We start from the raw sequence: 18,470 nt of genomic DNA on the forward strand, positions 1-18,470 counted from the left end.
GAGAATCTTGGGATTAGTAGTACTTTAAACGGACACAAGTCTATCCTGATCATGATTCGGCGCAGTGACAGTATAAGGGATAGTAAACTATTTGCACTGATTTATGTCTCACAACAATAGCTAGTCTAATTAATTGGTCAATGTTTTTTTTAATATCATATATACAGTTATATATATATATATATATATATATATATATATATATATTATACAGTTTATATTTTGATGCAAGAATAGAAAGGATCAGTGTTAAAGTCCCCATGAAATCGAAATTGAAGTTTTTTGGCTTTTAGTATGAATATGTTACCTATGAATGTGTTATCTATAAACTAGTGTGCTGCAAAACAATGACAACATTCACATTTAAAAGATATAGCATTAAAAACAGAGGCTGTGTCCAAAATTGCATACTCTCTTGAGTGAATAATTACTTCATGACCGCTAAAAAAGTGTGTTCTATAGCCTATGTGTAGTATGAATGTAACCCAGACATACATTTGCCATGTTGTCATTATTATGTGACCTCCCAGCGTCAGTTCACCTCACCTCATTCACAAATCCTCTCCTGTGGCCTCATGGAATAGTAAATTGTCCATATGCGCACTTCAGAATCTCATTTGGCTCCTTTTTGCCCACTCTTTTTATTTGCCTACTCTTAGTACTGTGAATTCGGACATACTCTTGTCACATACTGTATTTCACCTACTATATTGTAGGGAAGTATGCAATTTCAGATGCAGCCTTAGTCTCTCACTTATCAATGATTTGCACTTCAGCTTCTCATCAGATTTTCACGCCCAATCAAATGCTCTCTAGAATCTAAAGTGTCCCGCCCCCTGCACTATAAATAGACACTGAAACTGCAGCTAAAATTGGTCACTTGTCCAAGGGTCCAATTGGTCATTGGTCACTTCTCACATTTTGAATTCAGCACAGAATGCTGTATTGTGATGCAGCGATGTGGAGGAGATCAGGAGGAGAAACGGTTAGAGATTAGGAGGAAACTGCAGCTTTACTGAGCTCAAAGGCTCAGACTTAGCTGTGATATAAACAAAAAGCTGTTGGCTGTTTTCCTTTAAAGTGGAATCCAACTCCTAAATAAATTTTCAGGACAAAATGTGAGCAATTAAATTCATAGCAATAATTAAATTGTCATGATACCCAATGCCAATTATCTGGAAAATGCATTGCGTTTAACTGACAATGTATCCTTTACTACCCACTATTAGCCAATAGTTTTTTGTTTTACTGGTCTTGTCTGCAACCTAAAAATAGTTTGAGAACAGCAACTTTGCCCTTAAGTGTGAGGGAACCCAATTTGAAAAGCCAGACACCATGAATCCAGTCAAATGCTCCCCTGGCAGCTTTTAAACTCCACCTCTCCTCAGCTCCAATACTTTTTTCCAGGAGGTGAAGAGTGATCAAAAGCGTCCCGTTGCGTTGCGGTGTTACCTTGAAATACCTCCCCTTTGAAGCAGCATCTGAGAAGCTGACAGCGCAGATAATTGACAAGAAACGGCGGAGGCCGAAGACAGCGAGATGCTTTTAATTCTTCACTTCTTCAGCTCCGTTCTCTCCAGCAGCTCTACACCTTCTAATTAACAACTGAACCCTGTAATCTAATGCGCATTTAATTACATATTCATTTATAATACAAAACTCTTCTCCATTCAGCGCTTTAATCAAGCTTTTGTATCGACACAATCCACTTGCCTTTCACGCACAAAAAAAAAGGCCGGATTTCGAATGAGATTTTTTTAACATTGAAGAATGTAGTGACAGCTTTTGAAGCAGCACATCAGAAAGAATGATGATCTTTTCATGGGCGTATGGAGACTGACATGTTGAAGCGAAATTGTATTAACACTCTTCTCTGGGATGATTGACGCCTAGAAAAGCGAGCGGGAAAGAGAGAGTTTGGGTAATCATATCAGTGTGTGTGGGCATTTCATTCAAAGCGGAAAAATCATAACCTCCCACACCTTCAGACGAGTCTTTCGACAACCGAGGTCACGGTAAATCAGACCGGGGAATGAATTGGCACTGCCCACACAAGCGAGGGTAAGTGCGAAATGTCAGTTGGCGTTCAGGGGAGGAAGCGAAGCCATGTGAATACCGACAGAGAGAGTCTTCAACTCCCATGAGTCGCAATTAACAACACCTACCTCACTGACCGCTTACCCAACTGTGGTGAAACTGAGTTGCTTGCCCACAGCGCTGCTGGTTCAAACGGCGAAAGATCATTCAAGCGCGATGAGAATTTAACGACCGAATGACCACAGGGCCACTGCAATGTATTGGCTGCTTTAAACATCGATTTTTCCTGGCTGCATCTATCCAGACAGAGCCGGGGAGGAGACACTTAACACGGCCTCGTGAAGCAGAGCGCCAATGTACACGCCTTTATGGGTTTTAACAAGACGACTCTGATCTGACTTCAGTAACGAGCGACTGGTGGAATTCCCAGTGCTATTGAAATGTCAGGGAGGAGGAAGAGGAAACGACGAAGTAACCTTTCCAGAGACGCTAATTATCCGAAAAGGCCTTTATATTATTCAGTCCTTCAAATATGAGCATGAATGTCTTTCGGTCTATCTGCAAGCACAGAGAAATGTCTCATTCTTCTATCGGCGCGGTGATGAGGAGACTAAAGTGGTTTGATTGCCTTGCCCTGATTTGCACTGGTCTTCTAATAGCTCGAGTTAATCAGGGTTTTACGAGTGGTGTGATCACTTTATTGGGACGTGCCGCATCAATAGAAGCCTCTCTCCGCAATAGAGTTGGCTTATGAAGCTGCCCTTGCAAATTGACCTGAGGATTTATAAAGTCATTTTCAAAGGTTCCCAACTCAGCTGTGTGCTGACAGACACAGGCCCTGGAATTAAAACCTCATTGGATTTCACTTTTCATTTGAATAAAGATAAGTTTGGACACTGGAAGCCCTAAAAGTGAGGTCGCCGGTAATGAACTGCTTTGTACTGTCGCACATAGAGGATCAAAAGCTTGAAGGCTATTGAGATGGTTGATCTGGGAGAGAGAGAGACATCTCCTCTAGTATCAGAAGGTCAGACTGGCAATCAACTTCTCAGACAGCTTTATTTTTTCAAACAAAGGAAACATATGTACAAACGCTTTCAAGACATGAGGAAACCCAGAGTGTGACTCATTCACGGTAACAAGGAAAGCTTCTCAAAAGTATTTTTTGTTCCCATGCTGACAAAATAAAGATGCCTGTGACAGTGTGGAGGGAAATAAAAGAGTTATGTTTGATCTCAAGGCCTTATCATCACTTTCCAGATGACTTGACTGAAAAGGGTTTTAGTTTTAGATAAGATGTGCAATTCTCCACCCTTTTACTCCTTCAGCCACCCCATAGCTCCTCTTTTTCTTGTTCAAATAACAAAACAGAACATCATCTCTGAAAATATAAAAGCGCAGGGTTCAAAGAGCCATTGCAGCCCAGCCGACGATGAGCAACGAGCCTCCGATTGGTGCCAGCTTGCTGAAGCTGGGGTCGTTGGTTAAGGCCTGGTGGTAGAGCGGCCCACAGAAGCAGCCCATGCCAGTGAGGAGGACTGCACCCGCCTTGAGGAGAGAAAAAAAAGTGTGTTATTTTTACGTGATCGCTTCCTTATGATGTTCATTCAATTCTTAAAGGATAATTCCGGTATTTAGCACTTTGAGTCTCTTTTCTGGTTTGTTTTGGATGAACTAGAGTGGTGGACACACAAATTTTGACGATGGGTCCTGTCTCGACTTTCTGACTCGTTTAGAATCGCCTTTGACCGCTTCAGAGTGGCTGGCCACGGGCATGCACAAACATGTCCTTAAAACAACCCTTAACGTTCGTTTTCAAAACTGTGCAACTCACCGAGTGGTTAGTGGTGTTTGTTGATGTTCCAAAACAAGTAGAGTAGCGAAATACAGTTTCTGTCGTGTTTTATTTGGCATTTTGTACAATCCCATTGATTTCTGTTGGAGGACTCATTGCTCGTTGATATTACTGCGCTTCAGACTCAAATATCGAGCGGAAGTTTATACACGGTTGTGAGGTATCTGAAAAAATAGTTTCACTATAGCAAATAACACGGATTGAAATCATACATTGCGCCGATATATTTGTTTTTAATCATCAACGAACATCATTAACCACTTGGTGAGTTGAACAGTTTTGAAAACGAACGTTAATGGTTGTTTTAAGGACATGTTTGTGCATGCCCATAGCCAGCCACTCTGAAGCGGTCAAAGGCGATTCTAAACGAGTCAGAAAGTCGAGACAGGACCCATCGTCAAAATGTCTGTGTCCACCACTCTAGTTCATCCAAAACAAACCAGAAAAGAGACTCAAAGTGCTAAATACCGGAATTATCCTTTAATACAAACTCTGCTTCATGCCCGGTACACATTGTGTGATATTGGGTCGTCCCAGATGAAATATGACCAATCGTGGCGATTGATCTCTGTGGTCGTGGATCCTAATCGGTGGATCTACGTCGTACAGCGAGAGAGGCTCAAAGACGCCCGTTATCACGGTCTTGCGACCAAAGATAGCCTGAGACAATTTAACACTTTAGCACGATCATCTCACAGTGTGTTTGCTGCTACGACCTCTGACTAAAAATGAAATGGCGTATTGATCATGGTGCTAAAACTTAAAACTATTTACCTCAAACTGCATTTGCAAAACTGACGTGCCAAGTTGGCCTCTTTTCCCAGTCCATGACCGCGTCCGTATTCTCTTTCACTTACTCTCCTTTTTTTAAGCACTTCTGCTTAATTTTGATTCATCTTGCTCTGTTTGTTCACTAATAGCTCATGCTGATGACGTTTTATTCTTCTATATTAACTTGCGTCGTAGCCTACGATTCAACAGGTGTCATCAAGTCTACATGCATGTCGTATCCGAGATTATTAGATCCATGAGATATAGGATTGCTGAAATTGCAGCTGTGGTGCTTTCAACAGGATAGATTGATAATGTATGCAGACATGGTCACAAAGCAAATATATTTTATTGATATCATTATATCTCTATTGATGGCCATTCAAAAGTAGCCATGAATTCTGATGAAATTATTAGTTTTTTGTTTCACAGAAAGGAGGGCGAGTTATGATTTTTAATTATTTATCATCACAGAGTAGTGCAGGGGACTTGTATCATCCTGTCCCTAAAGGGATTTATTTTATATTATAATAACGACTTTTTACAAGGCTACTTGGCATATAAATGAACAAATGGACATGACATATTGATTTGAGTTATCTATTATTTAATAACGTTAGAAACATGAGACCGAAGATGGATATAACAAGAGAAATTAAACCTCTATTAGGAAATCGGTTTCCTGAGACAACTGTCAATTATGCAGATTAGAATCATTAGATAATATTTCACCAAAAAATCACAAACAAATATTCCAGAAAGCCACATCTTTGACGGGTATGAAAGACATAAGGGATATAATATATGAGATGAATTCAGATAAATTTGGGACACTTTTAGAAAGCTAGGTGACTCAATTTCTGTCTACATCTCAATGATATCAGTTAGTTATCATAAGTAGCTGAAACTGTTTATGTTATAATAAGAATGAGGATGAGAGGTGTGATTACCAGAGCTGGTTTCCCACAGCGAGCGGCTCCTAACAACGCCAGACTGTGGTAGAAGTGGTATGTGTTTGCTGTATCATACAACTGAAGACACACAAAGAGAGAACTGTCATTTTGATGCGTTGCACCTTGTCCTGAATAATAACTATAAATAATGCATCACATTCATAATGAGGCCTCTGCCTTAGCTGTTAATAATGTGGGTTACATAGTGAAAATAAATGTATCTATTACCCCAGCACAAAAAAAAAAAAAAGCTTTGGTAAGTCATAAATATGACATAAAAAACAAATCATAGTTATGAGATAAAAAGTTATAATTATGAGATTAAATTATAACGACATACTTAAAAGTATAATACTACGGCAACATTTAAATAAAATATCAAAATTATGAAATACTAAGTCATAATTATCAGTTAAAAAAAAGACAAATTTATGTCAAGATTGTTTATCATAATGTCGACTTTTTACGTCATAATTGTGATTTACTGAGATAAATAACTGAGATATTTTCCTGTTTTCTCTGAAAAGCTGCTTTGAAACAATCTGTATTGTAAAAAGCGCTATATAAATAAAGGTGATTTACCAACGCAATTTTTATTTCTTATGTGGCAGAAATGGGCATAACAAAGACTTACTGTGTACAGACACAATAAATCAGATTTCTTTTTTAGATAACAATTGCAGCAAGATGAACAATGTGACAGACACAGAACATAACTAGCCAAGTGAATAAAAAGAGGTCATTCTTATGAGATAAAGTTATAAAGATATACTTGAAAGTATAATACTAAGGCATAATTGAAATTAAATATCTAAATTATGAAATACTAAGTCATAATTATGAGTAAAAAGTGTGTTATAATAATGACAAAAATGATCTCAGTTTTCTCAAAGTTGTTTAAGTCATAATCATGATGATTGACCAAAGCATAATTATTATTATTTTTTATCTTATGTGGCGGAAATAGGCTTCTACCAAATAAACTCAAACGTACACAATAAACCAGTTTGTTTTTTTAGATAATACTTTATGCAAGATGAACAATGTCACAGACACAGAACATAAATAGCCAAATATACTCACCTCTCTCTGGTATTCACTCGCTTCACCGTGTCGGAAGCCTGTCCAAGAAACAAACACACGAAAGAGTTAGAAACGCTTAAAACTTTGAGGTCATGTGCGCGCAGTCACGTTCGACCTGTCTGGTGCCCAGTTGTGCAATACATGTTTAATCTTCATAACGCAGCAATCGTCTTAAGAGTCCCGTCAGACAAACAAAACACAATCGCCCAGAACGACACTTACCGTGAGCTCCATAAGCACCTGCTGCGACTGCAAGAGCTCCAGATATTCCTGCCAGCTTCTGGACCACTGAAGCAGCGTTCATGACTCCAGAGTAACCTGGGTACAACTAGTGTAAAACACATGCAGGAAACTGAGGTCATTACGGATCTAACAGGAAGAATGACGCTATCCACTCGGAACTGCGTAAGTTGAGCCAAGATGGCGTCCAACAGCACAGTTGCACATCACGTGAGTCACTCCGATAACGCTTATCACTCAGGTGTATTGAAGACAGAGATTCAAGTCAAGATCAAACACATTACTCGATATTGTAAGTATTACAATACAAATGGAATTATGAGTTTGTGTAAAATATTACACGACGCAAATATATTATTTTTCAGTCAAGGTCACAGAAACACTTTAGCGTAATAAACATATATTTTTTATTTTATTATTTAAATTTTTTTTTTTTTTTTTTTTTTTAGGTATGCAACTCCATGTTCTTTTGAAGCCCCAACAAGCGAATGCTGTGACCCCCATTCACTGTTTCATCAAACAAGTTCTCTACCTTGAACGCCGACAGCCACTGCACTGCATAATGTGGTTCGTATGAATTATTAATAAACCTCCATTTCACTTCAAAAAGGTTATTAAATCTAATTCTGCTGGTTTATAGGTTCGTGCACATTTCTATAAATTTTACACAAGACTTGCTTGTGCAATTCTAATCATAATGCATTAAAACCAATTATACTTTGGTAGTAATAGTTACAAACTATACTTTTTTTGTGTGTGTGTGCTCCTGTTTGGGGAATAAAGTCCATTTTCAAGTTTGTTTACAATTTCTTAGTTCTCAGTGTAGTGAATCAAACACATGGGCTTTTAGTGTCCAGTGAGGGGCGCTGTTTTACTTTGACTGTTGGCTTTCAAAACTAAGACCTTAATGTGTAGAATTTTTTTTTTTTTTTTTTATCCTATCCTTAAGTACAAACAAAGCTTTGGTCCAAATTTGTAATGAACACAAAATAATTAAGAAAGAACACAAGTATTTAGGTTTGGACCCTACATTTACTGTCTAGAGGTAAAGTAGGATGTAGACATTCTGACTGCAGTCAATTAAACCATTTACATAATTTCTGTATGTTCCATACTTCATGCACACATTTTGTGTGAAGGGTTTAGGGTTGAAAATATTTACAATTACATTTATGCATTTGGCAGACGCTTTTATCCAAAGCGACTTACATTGCATTTCAATGTACACATTTACATTCTTATCAGTTCTTGCTTTCCCTGGGAATCGAACCCATGACCTTGGCACCAACATTCTACTGTTTGAGCTACAGGAAGGCTGTTCCTTCTTATTAAAATATTACCTCTCTAATATAAAAATCATTGCGTTTATGTATTTATTTACATGTGATGCTCATTGATGATAATTATTTTTTCTAACAATTTTCTTCATAAATATCATATTTTATCTAGAGAATGAATACTATAGTCTCACACCAATATTTTATTTTAATAATTTCATTTTGCTTGAAGGTATGTCCCTTAAAAATTAATGTCTGCTTTTTGAAGTGAATGGGACTTGAGTTCAAAATAATGCATAAAAAAATATAAAGTCAAGATTATCTGTATTAAAGTTTTTTCTACATTCTAAATACTTTAGAAAAATTGATTATTTAAATTTAATTTTCTTTCAAAGACATTTTATTAATGTCCGCAAAAATTCTCTCAACTATGTTACTAACCTAACACCCCCTGAAAACTAAAAATGGTTTATCCCAAAACCATGTGACGGCATCACATGATGTACATTTGTTCTGTGGCAGATATTTTGAAAACATTATGGTAAATATCTTTATATTTTTAAATATAAAAATAAATAAAAAAAGTATCTAAAATTACTTAACGTCAAGGAGTATATTAATTGACCGTCAACTATGTTGGGTATGGTTTGCAATATTTTTATGATTTTATTTTAAATTAAAATTAAAATGTGAGGTTAACCTGATCAAAAAAATACCATTTGGTTGGCCAGACAAGTACTGTCATCAAAACTGAGACAAAACTGTAACATTGTCAACTATATTACCTGTCATTCTCAACTGTGTTACCTGTTATTATCAACTATGTTACCTGACATTGTCAACTGTTACCTGTTATTATTAACTATGTTACCTGGCATTGCCAACTATGTTACCTGGCATTGCCAACTATGTTACCTGTCATTCTCAACTGTTACCTGTCATTGTCAACTATGTTACCTGTCATTGTCAACTGTTACCTGTCATTCTCAACTATGTTATCTGTCATTGTCAACTATGTTACCTGCCATTCTCAACTGTGTTATCTGTCATTCTCAACTGTTACCTGTCATTCTCAACTATGTTATCTGTCATTGTCAACTATGTTACCTGCCATTCTCAACTGTGTTATCTGTCATTCTCAACTGTTACCTGCCATTCTCAACTGTGTTATCTGTCATTCTCAACTGTTACCTGTCATTCTCAACTGTGTTACCTGTCATTCTCAACTGTTACCTGTCATTCTCAACTGTGTTATCTGTCATTCTCAACTGTTACCTGTCATTCTCAACTATGTTATCTGTCATTGTCAACTATGTTACCTGTCATTGTCAACTATGTTACCTGTCATTGTCAACTATGTTACCTGTCATTCTCAACTGTGTTATCTGTCATTCTCAACTGTTACCTGCCATTCTCAACTATGTTATCTGTCATTCTCAACTGTGTTACCTGTCATTCTCAACTGTTACCTGTCATTCTCAACTGTGTTATCTGTCATTCTCAACTGTTACCTGTCATTCTCAACTATGTTATCTGTCATTGTCAACTGTTACCTGTCATTCTCAACTGTGTTACCTGTCATTCTCAACTATGTTATCTGTCATTGTCAACTATGTTACCTGCCATTCTCAACTGTGTTATCTGTCATTCTCAACTGTTACCTGTCATTCTCAACTGTGTTACCTGTCATTCTCAACTATGTTATCTGTCATTGTCAACTATGTTACCTGCCATTCTCAACTGTGTTATCTGTCATTCTCAACTGTTACCTGCCATTCTCAACTGTGTTACCTCTCATTCTCAACTGTGTTACCTGCCATTCTCAACTGTGTTATCTGTCATTGTCAACTGTTACCTGTCATTCTCAACTGTGTTACCTGTCATTCTCAACTATGTTATCTGTCATTGTCAACTATGTTACCTGCCATTCTCAACTGTGTTATCTGTCATTCTCAACTGTTACCTGCCATTCTCAACTGTGTTATCTGTCATTGTCAACTGTTACCTGTCATTCTCAACTGTGTTACCTGTCATTCTCAACTGTTACCTGTCATTGTCAACTGTTACCTGTCATTCTCAACTGTTACCTGTCATTCTCAACTGTTACCTGTCATTGTCAACTATGTTACCTGTCATTGTCAACTGTGTTATCTGTCATTTTCAACTGTTACCTGTCATTGTCAACTTTGTTACCTGTCATTGTGAACTATGTTACCTGTCATTCTCAACTATGTTACCTGTCATTGTCAACTGTGTTATCTGTCATTTTCAACTGTTACCTGTCATTCTCAACTATGTTACCTGTCATTGTCAACTATGTTACCTGTCATTCTCAACTGTTATCTGTCATTGTCAACTGTGTTATCTGTCATTTTCAACTGTTACCTGTCATTCTCAACTATGTTACCTGTCATTGTCAACTTTGTTACCTGTCATTGTCAACTATGTTTCCTGTCATTCTCAACTGTGTTATCTGTCATTGTCAACTATGTTATCTGTCATTGTCAACTGTGTTACCTGCCATTCTCAACTGTGTTATCTGTCATTGTCAACTATGTTATCTGTCATTGTCAACTATGTTACCTGCCATTCTCAACTGTTACCTGTCATTGTCAACTATGTTACCTGTCATTCTCAACTTTGTTACCTGTCATTCTGTTATTCTCAACTGTGTTATCTGTCATTCTCAACTATGTTCACAGATTTTTTACATTTTAAATATCTGATGCTTTTGAACCACATGGACTGGAGTTTTGCATAGCGTTGCACAACTATCATAAATGGTATATAAATGATCTTTAAAGTAGATTTATGATAAAAAAAAAAAAAAAATTATTATCCTTAGTGACCATGCTTAGAAGTCTTTCTAATCACTGTACATATGGCAGAATAGACAAAAAATCATTGAATATTTGAGTCACTGAAAGTGTTGCACTTAATCAGTGTGTGTAGTGGCATACTGTAACATAGTTGACAAACTCACCAGGAAAAATATCATTTTTCTTTTTTTTTATATCAAAATGGTGTTTAATGATTAAGCTTTGCAACTAGCAGATACATTACGCTGATAAAATATATAAACTGAAACTGTTTTAATGCAGATAGCAGCTATCCCCTAAACATTACACTCACACAAACAGTTTTTACAGTATGCTTTATACGCCATTCGCCTCTTTCGGGCTGTCGTCTGCTCCCCGTGATGTAGGTGATTTCATATTTTACTGTCCTAATGGGGAGATCTGGTGCCCAAAATGTAAGCAATTCCACTCCAAGAGGTAGATAAACCTCTTTGACAGTGCTGGTATAAGATGATATTTGTGTGCTTGTGTCTGCTTTATCTCTGTGCTAGTTTGCATACTCTTGCTTGGTAAATCCTGCACTAACACTGCACTATGTACAGTTCTCTTAATAGGCTGCACAATATTCTCTGTGCTCGTGTGGGAGCGAGGCAGTCAGGCAGAGAGTTGTACAGTGTTTCAGTGTACATTAAGAGGCAGTCTATTCCAGCTAAATGGCTTTGTTTTCTCGCTTGCGCTGTTTAGCCACTAACACTAGATGAAATGACAAGCACAACCATGAAACATTCTAGTATTAAAACCGCATGCACTTGATGCATTGTGGCTGTCTCCGTCAAGGCTTTCTAAACCAAACAGCAGTTTTCATTGAAGCAATTCCTCCTGCAGACTGTCCGTGTGTTTGCCAGGTTTCATCTGAATCCTCAACTGGCAAGGTCATTTTTGTTTGGTAAAAACTCAGAATCTATTCGGATGCTCACAAACAAGACCAATGCTATAGCATACTTAGACCTTCAGAAACAATGATCAAGCCACAGATGTCCAGTATTGAAAATCTGCTTTTTTATGCTGCCATCACATTCTTATCATCTCTCTTCTACACACACACAATAACAAAACAGTGCAATGTTTTAGATATATACTTTACAGCGATAGTTTACCCCACAAATGAAAATTCTGTCATTTACTCAAACTGAAAAAAAAAAAAAAAAATTCATTCAGTAATTGCTAGTAAATTTCACAAACAATTGCAAAGAAACAGCAAGTAATTCATAGGATTAAACCTGAAATAATTTCATTGTAAAACATACTACAATAATCTTGGTTTTACTAAGTCATTCCAAACCTGTATGACTTCTGTGGAACAGAAAAGAAGATATTTTGAGAAATGTCTCATTGTTTTTGTCCACAATAGAAGTCAATGGTAACCAAAGCTGTTTGGTTCTACATTCTTCAAAACATCTTGTTTTGTGTTCTGCAGAAGAATAAAAATAGAGTGAATAAGGATTCTATTCTATTCTATTCTATTCTATTCTATTCTATTCTATTCTATTCTATTCTATTCTACTGTTACTTTGATTCTACACTGTTAGAAGGAAAAAGTTTTGATGGGGCTCTATATAGAACCATAGGGTTCTTGACTCAAATTTAAGGTGTTTTCACACCCGAATCTTTTTCTTTGCTCTGAAACAGGGACTTAATTTACAGTGTTGCTTTTTCTTCTTGGTTCGGTTCGCTTTCACAAGGCAACATTTCATAGCGAAGACCAAAATATGTTTATGTAAATCACAAAAACGCACAGAATCAGACAGAATCAGACACTACTGTTTTTTATATAACACATTTTCCTTTGTTTTTTATGATACTGCTTAGTTTGTTGGTCCGTTGGGTCAGATTGCGGATTGGACTGATAGTTTTGGTGCGGATCCGAGCAACCAGGCTCCGAAACAAACACTCCAAACGAGGCAGGTGTGAAAACGCCATTTAAGAACCCTTATATGCCAAAAAGGTTCTATAAGGAGAAATGTCTTAAACGATTGCATGTTTAATGGGTTATTTTTTATATATTTTTTAATTCATACAATTTAATCAAAATAAAAAAAATGAATTGAAACAAAATAATTAATTTAAACTAATCCCATGGAATGGTCCCATGAATGGAACCTCTGGAAGGTTCTAAATTTGAAGCACCTGACAGAATCCTTCAAGGTTAAACATAGAAATGTTTCATCTAAGAGTGTATGAACATTGAACACATGCATGAATTCTGTTTTAACAAGTGGTTACTGTCATGTGCAACATGTGAAATATATTCATCCTTTGTAAGACAGCCTCAGCATTGTGAATTCCACGACACATGCATAAATCTTCATCCTTCAACATAGACAGCTTTCTCAAATACAGAGCTTCAATAATAGATCAAAAATGAGGCTCTCGCTCTCTCTCTCTCTTTGTGTGTGAGTGTAGCAGGTGTGTGGAAGCAGCCCCCTGTATGCTGTTAAATTATAAAGAGCCCGTGCAGAGTTCTGGAGACAACCCTGACCTCCAGTAACAGCAGGTTTGAGAGAGAGAACCACATGAGTTCTGCAGAAGAAACAACATGGCGCCAATTGCAGATTCCGAATCAGTGGATTGTTTTAGCACACGGTGTATGATTGGCGTAGCCTTGGTCTGAGATCAGCTTTTTTGGGTTATGTGGGAATTGAGGGCTTGAGGATGCACTGTGAGTTTCTCTAAGTCTTACTTTTGCCAAGTCAGGGAGTGTCAGAGCAAGAGAAGATACCGGTTATCAGCAGGGATCAAGCTGTTGATAGATACTTGGCTGTCTTTCTGACTCTGGGCTTTGAGCTTAATACCACACCAACTTTTGTTTCTTAAACTTCAGTGGTGGGAAACGAAGCTGATGAATCCATAGACTGTCTCCATGGATGGTACAGCTTCTTGGCTGCATATGATGCTATAATGCCACATCTTTCTCACTGCTAACATTTTCACTGCTAAGTTCAACTTTCATGACATACTGCACTTTCTTTTGTGGGACAGAATTGTATTGAATTTTTTTTTTGTCCAAATGATTAAAATGGGGTTCAATGTTGTTTCGAATTTTTGTTGTTACGAATAGTGTTGGTTCTGTGAGGAATTGCTTCTGTTCCTCTTATGCAAGTTGCTTTGGGAAAAATGCCATTTTTGCTCATGGGAACCACAGAAGTTGAACCCTGAACCCTTAAAGATCTTCATTCGCGTTCTGAAGATGAACGAAAGTCTTACGGGTTTGAAACGACATGAGGGTGAGTAATTAATGACAGAATTTTAATTTGTGGGTGAACTATCCCTTTAATTACAACAGAAAATCCTTTTGACTCACCCCTCAACTTGTCGAAACAACAGAAATTCATGTTTACTCTAATGCAATATTGGAAGCCTTATAAGCTAATTGGATATCTTTATTGGAGGAAAACAACCTTAACCTTTGCCTCAGAGGCTTTGTAAGAAGATATGTTTGGAAGATTTAGACGGTTTATGGAAATTTGTTTTTTTTTAATTAAATCTTCAGAACCTTTCCTGTAAAAGTTGGCCTTCACAACCATTTAAATTATGCTGGAGATTAAGGCACGCACAACCGAGTGCATCGGAGATTCAAGTAATGTACTCTGATCTAAGCACTAGAATGCACCGCTTGCACAAAGTATGCTAGCAGTCAAAGTGTGAAATAGAAAGATGTTAGAGACAGCAAGACAGTGATCAGCACAGTAATTAGCAAAGCTCATTAGGCTCATCACCATCCGGCTTCAAAGGCAACTCATGCAAATTGACAGGATTTATCCACCAGCTCCATTTGGAAAATTTCAGTGATGAACAGGCTTGTTGTAGCGCTTACCTGCTCAGAAGTGCCTTAGGAATGTTTGCAATTAAAAGTTTCCCTAGTCATCCAAAAATATTATGATCTTTTGATTGAGCATCTTTAACCCTAAAAGTACTTACATCTGTACTTAAGTAAAACATATCCAAAGGTATTTTTGATATATTCTGGATTTTATGAGTTGCATCTCCCAGGATACATTGCCCTATTATGGTATGAAAAAGCCAAAGTCATCAATAGAGTTTTATATATTAGGGGAAAAAATGTAATAAGCTAAATATGCTGCATTTATGACATGTCTAAGTGTCAAGATGTCAAGTGCCTGAACTGTCAAGTCAAGTCACCTTTATTTATCTAACACTTTATAAAATACTGATCGTTTCAAAGCAGCTTTACAGTGATAACAGGAGAATAATGCATTTCGGCTGTTGTTCAGTGTTGATTCAGTTCTGTTGTAAAGATCATCAATTATTAAATGTGTTAATTTCATCTATAAAGCAGTTAGTCAAGTATAAAGCAAAAAAAATGATGTCAATGTCCAGCTCAGTTTAGTTCTCATACAGCAGCATCAGTTCAGTCAGATCAATAAACCAATAACTGTCTCGTCTTCAACCTTATGGGTTGGCAATTCCAGCCCTGCAGGGTTTGGCTCCATCCATAATCAATCATACAATGCAATTTATGATACAACATAAATTTTTCTAAGTAATCCTGAAGACGTTGGTTAGATTTGATCAGGGTTGGAGAGCAAGGCCGGACACCAATGAACTGTGTGAAACCCTGCAAGAAAATATCTAGTTACAAAATGCAAAGATTTAGTCAACTAAATGTAATAATATCAGGTTTACATGTGAACTTTACAATTTGCAATTTTTTTAACTCGAATACATAGATTGAGAAAGGCCCTGAAATGCGATTTATAACTCAATATATATGATCATCGACCAGTGGATCTCTGAGCTGGTGTGAGTGAGTGGAGGCGGGGCTCATTTGCATATTCATAGACCCGCGTATACTAAATGAAGCAAGGGTGTAGAGTTACATTCAAGCTATTTTAAGGCATGAAGTAAAATATTTAAATTAAGATTAATTAAGAATTAAAGATTATTTTTGAAATATGTCATTTTGGTGATCAAAGATGAGTTTTAAGGGATACAATTATTGACTACAGGGGGACTTTAAGATTTTTTTATGTTTTTGAAGGGGTGGCAACCCTCAGATGGGGTAGGTCCTGACACCCCGTGATATGGCACTATGTACTCATCCGTAGAGTGTATGGATTTTATAAGGTTGTTTTGTCATTCAACATTGGAGTCTGAAGCCCCTCCCCCTCTGATACATAATTAAAGTTGCGACCGTCGAGGGATAAAGTGTCCAACATTCCACACTTTGTTTTTCCCATTAACGTCATAGAATAGTACCCTGGAAATCCAGAGTTCTCGCGAGAGCACAAGTTGAATTTGCTCAGCGAGTTTACTCTGGCATTGAGTAATGATGCTCATTAAATATGCCCTTGTATCCGAGCTGCACCAATCACATCGGGTTATCTGATATAGGCGGGCCAGAGGCGAGCTAAACAGATGACGACAGCACTGTGACGTCGAAGTCATTAGTAAACATTGCAAGATGGCTATGGATGAACACCAGTTGTTTGAAACGGCTTTGGCCGCTACAATGAACAAGTTAGACTTGGCTTTTTATCTAAAAGAGGAACAGAAGACGGCGCTCAAATCGTTCCTTTGCAAGAAGGGCGTTTTTGCTGTTTTTCCGACCGGATACGGCAAGAGTGTAATCTACCAGTTAGCTCCGCTGGTAGCTAAGCGTATGGGGCTTGTTGTGATTGGTCGTAGTGTTATCCAATTGCGTGCAGTGAGATTTTCAAATGCATGCTTGGTGCCGCCCCTCGAGCTGGCCGATTTTCATTAGTCGACGCCAGACCATTAATCTTTCAGATTTAGGTCTGGATTTCCAGGCTAATAGAATCGAGCATAAGGACGCGAATTGGGATGCACCTAGCATTTTCTATTTTATTATGCTTAAAAATGTATTTGTTTGAAGTCAAAGCGGAATTTTCAGGATCATTACTCCAGTCTTCAGTTTCACATAATCCTTCAGAAGTCATTTTAATATGCTGTTTTGGTGCTCAAGTAACATTTCCTCTTATTATCAATGTAGAAGAAAAAAAATATGCTTCTTATTATTTTCATGGAAACAGTGATAGGCTACTCTTTTTCCTATAGGATTCATGTCTGTAAAAAAATCTAAGCCTGGTTTCACAGACATGGTTTAGATTAAGCCAGGATTAGGCCTTAGTTCAATTAGGACATTTAAGCAATGCGCCTTAGAAAAGAACATCACTGATGTGCATCTTGAGACAAAACAATGGCACTGATATATTTTAAGATATATCAGTGCAAGTTGCTTTCAGTGAAGACAGCTCAAACATGCATTTTAGTCTGAGATAGGCTTAAGCCTTGTCTGTAAAACCGGCCAATAGACACACTGCAAATTGTGTTAATAATCAACAGTGGTCCAAAGGCACCTTAGGATGGTGATACAGCTGAGTTTTTTTTCAGCGGTAACTATTCCATATTGCTATGCAACCTGTTTTGTGGTTGCCATGTGATGCTCTCCTCATGCTGAGTGACATATCGCACGCCTGTGGTTAGAAAAACAGACTGATTCATCTTATTTTTAAGAGGCCGTTTGCAGGAGGCCATCATTTACATCTTCTGACCAAACTCAGCCTGTGCTGCATACAGAAATAATGAAGACCCTGTTGAGTTCTCGCCATCTCGAAGATAAAGTCCAGCAGAATCGGAATTGATTTTTCGGAGTTGATTGATGGACTATGAGGGTCTTAAGAGAACCTCTTGAAGTTCACATGCCGCCTCTCAAGGAAGACGTTATCTTTATCTGAAAAAATAATAAAAATGAGAGCCGCCTCTCAGTCGCTTTCATCCAAACAGTGACTCTCATTAACAAGGTTAATTAAAAGAGGAGAGAGAGGTTGTGTTGTTTCCCGGGGCAGTGTGCAGATCTCCACTCTTGCGGATGTAGCTAATGTTGTCCATGAGACTTCCACGTTCATTTTCATCCACGTAAGCATCCATACATGCACACAGACACGCACACAACCACGTATTAATACACACAAACACCCAGAGACACTCACGGATTTGCAGATAGACTTTAGCAGCACTGCTGGGCAACAATCAACACCTTGTTTGTTCTGATAAAAAGACGTAAAAAGGGAGAAGAACAAGTTCCGCTGATTTTCGCTGAGCCTCCTTCAGGGCAGATTCCCTCTGCTGTTCGTCCTTGCCTTGTTAAGCTGCTTTCATGCGTGCAACACAACACTCAGACAGAACTTCTGCTTCTTTAAATATCCATCCGATGGATGGATTCTCTCCCTCATGAAGTGATATTTGAGAGTATATTTTGCACTTTCATGATCACTGATGCTTGTGGAGTTGCACTCTTCACCTACAGTATTGCACCTTGCATGTGTGCAGTATTGTACATTAATGCATATCATATACTGTATTTATGTACTTTCTGAGTTTATATTGTATATTTTGAGTCCTCATCTTTTTGAAG

The 18,470-nt window shown here is 37.7% G+C and overlaps 2 protein-coding genes across 2 annotated transcripts in view; one reads left to right on the plus strand and one right to left on the minus strand.

The window, feature by feature from the left end:
* Nucleotides 1–3,077: 3,077 nt before the first annotated feature.
* tmem256 (transmembrane protein 256) lies at nucleotides 3,078–7,161 on the minus strand. Its single transcript, XM_084404870.1, has 4 exons — nucleotides 6,922–7,161; nucleotides 6,700–6,737; nucleotides 5,614–5,694; nucleotides 3,078–3,585 (listed from the first exon to the last, which is right to left on the minus strand). The coding sequence occupies exons 1-4, from the start codon at nucleotides 7,001–7,003 to the stop codon at nucleotides 3,442–3,444; spliced, it is 345 nt and encodes a 114-aa protein (XP_084260996.1). The 5' UTR covers nucleotides 7,004–7,161; the 3' UTR covers nucleotides 3,078–3,441.
* The window catches only part of nlgn2a (neuroligin 2a), a 248,988-nt gene continuing 237,675 nt past the window's right edge, over nucleotides 7,158–18,470 (plus strand). Inside the window, exons 1-2 of the mRNA XM_084404865.1 lie at nucleotides 7,158–7,231; nucleotides 7,389–7,506. The gene's annotated coding sequence lies outside the window, so the exon portion shown is untranslated. The remainder of the gene's footprint in view (nucleotides 7,232–7,388; nucleotides 7,507–18,470) is intronic.

The sequence above is a fragment of the Rutilus rutilus genome (assembly GCF_951802725.1).
Source record: "Rutilus rutilus genome assembly, chromosome: 3".
Lineage (NCBI taxonomy): Eukaryota > Metazoa > Chordata > Actinopteri > Cypriniformes > Leuciscidae > Rutilus > Rutilus rutilus.